At 39.7% G+C, this 10443-nt stretch overlaps 1 protein-coding gene across 2 annotated transcripts; it reads right to left on the reverse strand.

The window, feature by feature from the left end:
* Positions 1-1055: 1055 nt before the first annotated feature.
* LOC146498437 (uncharacterized) lies at positions 1056-7859 on the reverse strand. 2 transcript variants are annotated; one of them, XM_085142175.1, is made up of 7 exons: positions 7747-7859; positions 6784-7065; positions 3409-4188; positions 2314-3288; positions 2146-2235; positions 1716-1778; positions 1056-1191 (listed from the first exon to the last, which is right to left on the reverse strand). In XM_085142175.1, exons 2-7 carry the CDS (start codon positions 7052-7054, stop codon positions 1163-1165), a joined length of 2208 nt encoding a protein of 735 aa, XP_084998301.1. In that variant the 5' UTR covers positions 7055-7065; positions 7747-7859; the 3' UTR covers positions 1056-1162. The 2 variants fall into 2 exon arrangements, with proteins under 2 accessions (XP_084998301.1, XP_084998300.1); XM_085142174.1 differs by having other exon boundaries at positions 2314-4188.
* Positions 7860-10443: the final 2584 nt, after the last annotated feature.

A 10443-nucleotide genomic window follows, 5' to 3' on the forward strand; every position in this document is an offset into this window, starting at 1 on the left:
TGTCCTTACGGAATCATCAGAGCTGAACAGGTGATGGAGAAACAGGTTTACCTTTTAGGTGACATAAATGAGTTGAAGTTATGAACTGTTTCTGACAAATAACACCAGGATCCTTTTTTAAGTAGCTGACAGCTGGTAACTGTGCAGGGGCGGATCTAGCAAAGTTTTGCCAGGGGGGCCAGGTAGGGTATTAACAGGGAGAGGGGGGCACAAAGAAATACTTTTTCTTATTCTCATTTAAAATGTCTTGCTTTTAATAAATAATTATCTGAAGCTTACAAAGTTTTTCTGATGTAAAATGTATAGAAATCATACATATACCAACAAGACTGTACATCACTGTCACAACAGCGTTTGTTTTCATTCAAAGGCTTTATGGCTTTAATACCTGATGGGCCAGGTATTAATAATAACAAATAATAACAATAACCAGGGGTGACCAAGAACCAGAGGAGTGCAAGGTGTCTTTAAAGAATATCAAAAAAAAAAAAAAAATCTACTTAAAAGTCTGCTACACTCCTGTTACCTTGTTTCTACGTAAAATGTCTATGAACAGCTGGATCAGGGTTCATGCCCTTATCTTTGTATAAAGGAGATCTTTATACAAAGGTCTCAGTAGTTTTGTTTTCTGTAGTGACTTTTTAAATACTTTTGATCTTACTGTTGCTAGTGGCTCCATGAACAAAGCAAAGAGGAGGAGGACATCCTTGCTTGGCCCCACTGAGAATTGGGAAAATTGGTGAAATCAAATGAGGGTAACTAGGTTTGTTAAGTTTAAAGTGCCAATTAATAAATTGGTGTTAAAAGTAATTTCCAATTAACCCTAACATTTAATGATTGCATTAAGTGTGAATTCCAATTCTGGAGAAAAAAAAAAAAGTTTTCAGCCAATTTGACCGCTGTGAAATTATCACTGACTTGGGGTGAATGTTGTTAAGTAACTATTGTCATTTACCTGAAAACTGGTTAAGTTTGCTATACCAGTCAGAAACCTGTGCATCCAAAGTGATGTCTGACAAGCAAGATGGCGTAAAACAAAAAACAAAACACTTAAATCATGTTTAATACAATGCTTTTATTGAAAAGTAAGAAACTTTTTAATATTCAATTTAAATTAAAAAACAAAAACCAAGTGTTGACTTGTGTTGAAGTGTGGTCACTGTCAGTACCGTGGGTACCTTCCACTCCCACCTGAAGGAGGAATAACCAATGCAAACTTCAGTAAGATGTGAAATTGTGGTAAACTGACACCAAACACTTTGACTTTGCACTCAGGCTGTTTCTTATGCAAAGATGCTTTGTTTTCATTCAGGCACCCCTTTCTTTTTCTAAACACTTAACCTTCACAATTTCATACAGTACTTTTATCTTTGCCTAAATACTTTCCAACATTCACAACCACGCCAAGGATACTTGGACATGCAGACCAGAGGATCAAACCATCGACTAGTCTACTAACCAGGTCCAACCTTTGTTAGCTTACCATCAGCCCACCATTAAGGATATCAAGTTAATGATGTTGTGACAGAACTGTAGTGAAACGTTATTTTATACACAATATTTACCTCAGTTTGAGCTGTGAAGTTACTGCATAATTATTGATAATGTTACACGATCAGCTACACAAACCAAAATGACCAATTGGTACTCAACTTTAAAATCATGTGAGCACAATTTTCCATCCAAAGACAAGCCAGGATCATTTAGTGACTCACCTTTCAACTTCCCAGGTCTGCTTCCGTATCCACTGCAGTCTTCCTGCTGGCCGTTATGCTTTTCTGTCAACAAAGAAGTAGTGTTGTCTCTAAGTTAATACGAATGACCGGTCCTACATGGCCACTCTTTCATTAGCCCAGATGCATTCTGCTGCAATTTTTCATCAGGTTATTAAAGTACAGTGCGTCGTTCTAGGTACAGTATACAACAGTGCATTCCCAAATTAAGGAGTCTCATCTGGCACGCCAAGATTTCTTTGGTCAGACTGTCAAATATATAAATCAAAGACTTGAAGCTAAGGCCATCTGAGAATAAAGTTTGCCTTGCACGTGTGCAGCAAACTTGCTCACCATGGGCATGAAGCTACTTTTTTGGGCAGGCCTTCAGATGACCCATGATTATTTTAATGTAACGCTTGCATCTCATTACCTGGACCTCTGTTTCGCCACTGACCAGTCCTCTTTGAATTTTTCTGATTGCAGAATACTTCAGCTTTTCCATCATTTGCCTTTTTCAAGTCTAAGGAGATAAATTACAATTAGAGCACTATACCCACATGAAAGGAAAAAACAATTAAAACTAAATAAATCAGACCACCTGGATATTTATGAGGTTTTCTGTTTGATCCCACGCCTCCCTTTAACTCCTCACATAAACACTTCAGACCCTGTAGTTCAGTACACTGGATTGCACAGTCTACTAAATTTCCCTTTGATGGTGTCACTTGAGCCATCTTCTGGTCAGTTGTTGGCACGCCCAGTTCCACATTTCTCATTTGACCATCTACTTTTTGTGCGCCAGTCGCCACCTCCATTTGTGTGTCATTTTGGAGAGTCGTTTGGGAAGTGGATGAGACTTTGTCCTCTGCTGCGGAGTTAATGAGGCAAGTTTCCTTTCGCTCAACTGAGCTTTTCTCCTCTTGCTCAAATATAAGAGTTCCCTGGTTTGGGCTTTGGTTAGCCTCAGGATTTGAAGACCCATGGTCATTCATCTCTTCATCAGTGGCGGCAGTTAAAATCATACCCTGCAGGGTAGTAAGTGAAGTTAAAGGATGCTTTTCTGAAGGAACCGTGCTTTGGCTTTCTTCAGCTCCTTTTGTTTCAGAGACTTCAGGTTCACACACCATGTCTGGGTTCGTTGGAGGACTTTGCTTCTTAGCTGGAGTACTAAAAGTAAGAACACTTTCTGACACCAGAACAGAGTCCGGAGAAGAAAATCTTGAAGATTGCCTTCTTTCTTTAGCAAATGAACCAATCAGGTCATCTTTTTTGGTTGACCATTTACCATTGTCAGCCCTCTCCATCTCCACAATGACTTCAGGTTCAAATACACTATTCTGCTGTAGCCACTCCTTGGTAGGAATGAAAGGCGCTAGAGACTCCACAGACCAAACTGACTCATTAATTTTTCTATTCATCTGACATCTACTTAAAAATGTGTGCTTTGGAGTGGTCTCTGTAGGCTCTTCATGCCGCTCACATGCATTTAGTGCCTGCAGAATTTCATCTCCATTGGATAGGGAAGGTCTAACAAGTAGACCAGAATCTGCATCTCTTGACAGTGAAAAGGGTTCTAAAAGAGAAGGAAGTTTGAGGATCTTAAAGATCATTTCACCGTCCTTAGAACTTGAAATAACTTCGGTATCTACATTATCAGCACTCCTAACCACCACTGCATAATTCTTTGGCTTACTTGGACTTTGATAAAAAGCCTTTTCATTTTCATAACATGGACTCTCATGATTATTTTGAAGCAGTGCCTCAGCTGCCATCGTCATCGTTTTCTGTGATGCATCACCTCCCCAGCTTAGAATGTCGGGAACAGAGATGCGCCTCTCTTTGACTTCATCCTCTTTTTGAGAAGAGCTACAAACTGGCCCCATGCTCTCCTGAGAACTCACTGACCACATGTTGCAATGTGCATTTCTGCAAGGAGGGATAAGAGAGGACTCCTGAACAGCACCATCCTTACATCCCTGCATTTCTTGAGTTGCCCTTCTAGATGACTGAACAGTCATCCCTGTAGGATGCACCATGTGACAGTCATGTATGACTCTGTTTGTGCCAGCCCCTTTCACCTGTTCTTTTGCCTCAGTACTGGCCATAATATAGGTCTCAACCTCAGCTAAGCCCTGTTTTTGGGAACCAGAGCTTAAGGATGAAGGAGAATTGGAAGCAGTTGCACGTCCAGAGTCTGAGCTGAGAGTTGGGCATCCCTCATCATAGCCACCTCTGTGTATGGGTTCTGTCTGGACCTCAGAATTCACCGTTTCTCTAACAGAGGAAGTATGAGGCAGGCGAATTCTGCGAGTCTGGTTTAAATTTTGAAACGATCCACAAGGAGCATGACTGTGGACTTGGGGATGAAGCAGGCGTCTATAGTCGACTGGTTGTACCTGAGGGTGTGGTACAATGTAAGCTGGAGACTCCAGGTAAGGGGGAGGGGGAAGTGGGGGCATGACCATACCATATCCTTAAAGAGAAAAGAAAAAGATGAGTGAAGGCGATCATTTTGGAATAATATACAGACAGTGCCAGCTTACAGTTTAATTACAAGATAAACATGTTACTGCTCTGTATGTGATGATGGGAGCTGCAGAGCCATTTCACACATGTTAGAAAGACTGAATCTTGCATGCATACATGTAGAGAGCGCACAAGGGGTACAGTATGGGCTCAAAGTGTGGTCATAAATAATTTGTACTTGTAAATCAAATGCACATTTGTGAACGGAGTTTTGTAACCTTGTAAACCAAAATATCTGAAAGTTTTATGTTTGTGCATCTGTAGATGAGAATATTTGTGTAAAAATATTTACATAAGTTACAAATTTTTTCATTAAGGTCTAGTTGCACACAAAGCAAAAAGAAAAATACGTGTAAAACTCTGCGCTCAGATTCCCTGGCTGTTTGTTACTCAACTTACATACAAAACTTGACCAGATTTTTCTTCCTTTCAGCTGATTGTGATGGACATGACATTGACCAAATTTAACGATCCAATCAGAGAACAGATGGTTTGGCTGTTGGAGAGGTGCTTTACTGAGCTTCAGGTCCTGGAAGAATAAATGCCCTTTTACTACTAATGTGCGATACCACTGATTTCCTTTCTGATCCCAAGTACAATTCAGGGTGGTATCGACGATACTGATCCGATACACTGTACAAAACTTAATGTTTCATGGTATTTCATGATTCAACATGTAATTGTATTATGAAATTGTAATAATATAGCTTCATAATGATTACAGGACAGACTACTTGTTCTTATTGCTTAATAATGCAGAATTATCATATGGAAATAAAAAACCTGAACTTGTGCGCTATTTGAGCATGTTGCCTGCCTGCAGCACTAAAGGACTAGTAGCACCTGTCCCGCTCCTCCTCAACATAATCATATTCTGTGATATGATTTACTGTCTTGGCTGAGGTAAAATACGTCCACATATGACTCCGTTTACGCTCAGCCATCGTTGTGAGTGCGCATGCCAGATAGTGATGTGCGAATCATGACCCAATCGTTCAATACTCGAGGATCAGTTTACCGACTCGTGAATCATGATTCACAAGCCCAACTGACTCATCCCTGTTGCTGTTAGCAAACTAATTTCATTAGTAGAAATATATCTAGCTTATAATTGAAATTTGGGGGGGGGGGGGGGGGGGGAGAAAAAAAACACCAGTTTAACAGAAACATTTCTGCTCTGAACTGAAAGAAAAAACCCTGAGTAGAAGCTCACATCAACAATATAGCTCCTCAGTTCACAGTAGCATTGCTCTGCTAACATGCTAACAGCACATTTGAGCTACTCACCCCCTCCCTTCCTGTGCTGAATCGTAGGCCCGTTCTCAAGTACGTGAGTCCATACTCGCGTACTTGAGGGTGTATGTATGTGTATATATAGCTATACCTTTCTCTCACTCACACACACACACACCTTCTTGGTTGGCAACCAATGTTAAGGCGCATTACCGCCCCCTGGCTCACAGCTCAGTGGACATTTAGATGAGAAAATATATATTTGACACATTTGAGGAAAATACTAATAAAATAAAATAAATGTTCCCTTTAGAAATCTTAAATTTTTTTTGCTCTATAAAAATAGTTGTTTTTCTTTTTCAATCACTCATCTTAGCAGTAGGATTTACATGAAAAAAAGAAACATTAAGTTTGAGTGAAAATGTAAATTTTTTGCACTCTCTGGTCAACTGACTCAAAAAACCCGATTCATTTTGGTGAGTGACTCATTCAAACTCGATTCAGTAAAAAGAATAATTTACTATACTTTGCCACTAAGGCCAGGGGCTGAGACATTTATACAGCCGTATTACGCATATGACTATGAAAGACGGAAGAGGAAGTAGTTCCTTCCACTTTAGACGATCTGAATGATAGTTTCTTTCCACTTTGTTCCTGTTAATGAAAAACTGCAAATTTATCCCAAAGTACTAAAATCTCGATATTTTAATATGAGAATCGATTCTAGAACATAAATTACTGGTATTGGAGGAATCGATGTTTCAATATCGATCCACACATCACTACCTTTTACATGCCAACCCAGCATTTTCAGTGTTGTGGAAATGACAGTCTTCACTAGTGGGGATAGTTACAAAGCTTTCTTCGTTATGAATTAGCGATAAACAAATTCTAATCCTAAAGTAAAAATGGTATTTCTAGCCACTGATATAACAAAACTTTACCCTTTCAACAGCTACCGAAAGGCTTGTATGACCCCTGTGGGATATTTATAAAGACATCCTCCATGTTCAAAATGAAGAACAAGATTTATTCTTGTAACGTTAAACTAGCACACAAGTGAAGGGACTTGAGCGTAGAGTTTTACACGTAGTTCTTTTGCTTTGCATGTGCAACCAGACCCCACACAAATTTTCATCTACAGATACGCAAACATAAAATGCAAAAATTTTGGCTTACAAGGTTACAAACCCCAGTTCACAAATACGCATTTGATTTCCAAGTACTAATTATTTATGACCACAATTTCTGCCCATAGGCACAGCACCAATGTAAAATATTTATAAACTAATGAAAATTCTCAACTTACCCATGCCTAGGAAGCCTGGAAAGGGATTATAAGGCAAGGGCATGGGCCACTGGTATTGGAGGAACGGGGGTAGAGGTGGAGCATGAACATAAAAGAGAGGTCTAGGAAAGACAGGGTGTTGAGGATGAGATGGTCCAGGATCTTGGCTGGTGCTGTGTAGTCCTGGATCCTGCTGTGCAGAGTTTGCAACGTCAGCGTTAACTCGAACGTGTGGGTTCGCTCCACTTGGCCCTTCAGGAGCCAGAGGAGGCGTGTTAACCACCGCTGCCATGTTCAGTCAACCTACATGGAAGGGGTGTCAGTTATGAGTCTGTTGGATTAATAGGAACAGTTAAAAAAAAAAGACATTTACTACCTGTAGGACAAATCTTAGAGACATTACACACTGGGAATGAAGGTCATTATTCTTCATTCAGCAACATACAGAAACATGACCACATGCAAGGAGAGAGTAAATGAGCTGGTTTGGAAAGAGAGAAACCTGCACCATCATCTCTCAACCCAGTGGGATCTATAGCAGATTTGATATGGCCCAAAGCCTTACTATGGCACCAAATCTTCATTTAGTTTGAAGCTGTGTGTTTGTAAAACTTGTGCACCATTGTCAATTTAACATTTCTGCAAGGAGCAGCATCAGGTTTAAGTGTTCAGAAGGTTAACAGTTCAAGAAATACACAAGTTGGCTTGACAGTAGTGTTCATAGACAAGCTATAGTGTAAGATTTAGGACCCACAATGGGATGATCTACGAAAATGGAACACATTTGCAAAGATAAACAGCATTTTCTATCCAAGCCTAACCAAGAGAATAAATGAGTCAGAAACACAAAACCAAAAGACTGAACCTTGAAACCAGCAGATGGAAAAAGCTCATCAGTCACTGTGATACTAGAACCATTCAAAAATCCAGCTTTGATACATTTTTTAAAAATATACATATATATACACATATATATCAATTTACCTTGTCAAGGACCTGAATGGTTAACTGACAGAGCAAACACAAATGAAATAGACGTGGGGATCAACACCTGATCTTAAGTAGCTCCTGATTAGACACATGTGTCTACTGTGTGCTGATTTGGAGTTAACACTAAGATGTCTTGTTGGACTGACATCTAAACACTAGATGGAGCCAAACGTCAGACAAATGATGAAGCTAATGAGGCTGTTCTGGCAGATATATAGATTTCAGTCTTCTACAATGACATCTGCATACTTTTTTGCACTGAAGTATCAGAAAACCTGTGCTCATATAAACCATTTCATCATACACTAACTTGGTGGCAAAAGCCCAAAGTCTGATACTGGGACATCGGTTGCACACAGTCCAAAAGTAGCCACCAAAGTGATATTCTACCCCTTAAAATGATAAAGAAATTCTAAATAAATATTGACATGACAGGAAATCTATTTAAACACTCTTCTGCCATGTTAAGGATCCCATATGTGTTGGATTATGTAATTTTAGATGTTAACCCTTCTTTGTCCTTAACACAGGATTACCACTGCCCCAGAAAATATCCTCTAATGCTGTCCACAGAGGATAAACTCTGAAAAGGTCCATATCTGATCTCAGCAGACATTTACAGAACAATCAAGCTATCTTGTGAGGTTTCTTTTGCTGTTTTATCAGTGTCAATATTGGTACTTTAAACACAAGGAGAAGGAAAAAGCTTGTACTGTCAATGTGACCTTTGAGAAGGTGCATAAGCCAAGACCCCAAGCACGTGGAACAGGGCAGAAAAGATTTGTTTAATACTAAATATCTATGATATCTAATTTAGAGATCTTATACAGCCTGAGTTCATAAGAATTTCTTGCAGGGTGCCACTGTTCTCACTTTATAAATCTGCCTAGAGTAGTATGTTGATAAAACACCCAGCAGATAAGCAGATGAGCAGATTATGGATCAGCCTAACTTGCCTCCTGACACCTGATATCAATGTCTTTCATAATAACAGATGGAACTACAAATGCCCTCAAAGACTGTTTTCACAAAAAGCTGCAGAGCTGCATAGAGGAGGATACATCATGCATTAATACAGATTCCAGTAACACTTTATAACATGACCTGCAAATAAGGCACAAGTTCTTACGCACATTTTGCAGGCAGCGAGTCGGGTTTTTGCAGGAGACAGTGAAACAATCACACTGTAAGACCCACCACTAAGGCTCAACAAGTACAACGTACTTTCTGGGATGCGAGGCGTATTATGGAGTCACCTGCAAGACCTGTGAAACAATGAAACAACTACACTGTTGGACCCACGACTAAGGCAAAAGTAGCCTGTAAATTCCACGTAATTTTGTGTAACAAGTGAGGTTTTTGAAGGAAGCAATAAAATAATTACACTGTGAGACCACAAGTACCTGTAATTACAGGCAGTCGCTTTTGTACACCAAACAATAAAATAATTGCATCAGTAGTTTTATGTACTGGGTTATTTCATGGTAAATTTCCAGAAAATCAAACAATACTTTCCATCTTACATCTTAAGTACCCTGTACTTTCCGGGGCGCGGGCCATATTATGGAGTGACTTATTCTTGCCTAACATCCAGGTATTTTATATCAAAGGACACTAAGAAAGGATTTCCTGCACCAAATCCAGCCAACGCTGTAGCCTGCATTGCAATTAGACATGAAATCTAGGCAACTGGCTAAAAAGAGCTGGAAAGGATTTACATGTCAATGTTATGGGGCGTTGGGAGTTGTCAAGAGTTGGGAGTTCGCCTTGTAATCGGAAGGTTGCCGGTTCGAGCCCCGGCTTGGACAGCCTTGGTCGTTGTGTCCTTGGCAAGGACACAACCCGTTGCCTATTGGTGGCGCCAGTGTCCGGCAGCCTCGCCTCTGTCAGTGCCCCCCAGGGTGGCTGTGGCTACAATGTAGCTGCCATCACCAATGTGTGATGGGTGGATGACTGGATGTGTAAAGTGGGTTTTGGGGTCCTTAGGGACTAGAAAAGCACTTTACAAATACAGACCGTTTACAATTATGACAGGTAGAGTTATATACGTACTGACGTGTAAAGAGTGTGTTGAGAAGTGCAACATGTCATGTCATGTCATGGTTTCATGACAAGAAAGAACACTTCAGATGTGATGTACAGAGAAGGTCAGATTCATTTTAAAAAACTGTATTTATGAAGTTACAGTTCTATCTTACTGTCTTTTAAAATGTTATGTGCAAATGACATGTCTACACTTTTTCATTTTTAATGGGGACACAGTTACCATAGATCATAGGTGTCAAACTCTGGCCAAATTTGGCCCGCAGCCTAATTACATTTGGCCCGCGAAGCCATACCAAATTACTATTAGAGCTGGCCTACTGCTATTATACAGCTAATATATATATTGTTTAGTATTAAGCTTTGCTTGTTCCATATTCAGTTTTTCAGCAAAATGTATTTGAGTCCATAAGAAAAGATTCATTCTTATATCTGGAGGAAGGTTTTTTTTTCAATAAATATTAACGTTAGCCCGCGACTTTGTTCCAGTTTTGAATTTTGGCCCACTGTGTATTTGAGTTTGACACCCCTGCCATAGATCGTTAAAGCTATGGCATTAAGGAAACAAAGCTGTAAAAGACTTAGTGTTAGATGTAAGTCTAGTTTATTTTATTATTTTATTATTTTTTTGTTTCTTTTTTTCTTTCC

The sequence above is a fragment of the Neolamprologus multifasciatus genome, chromosome 18, assembly GCF_963576455.1.
Source record: "Neolamprologus multifasciatus chromosome 18, fNeoMul1.2, whole genome shotgun sequence".
NCBI classification, from domain to species: Eukaryota; Metazoa; Chordata; class Actinopteri; order Cichliformes; family Cichlidae; genus Neolamprologus; species Neolamprologus multifasciatus.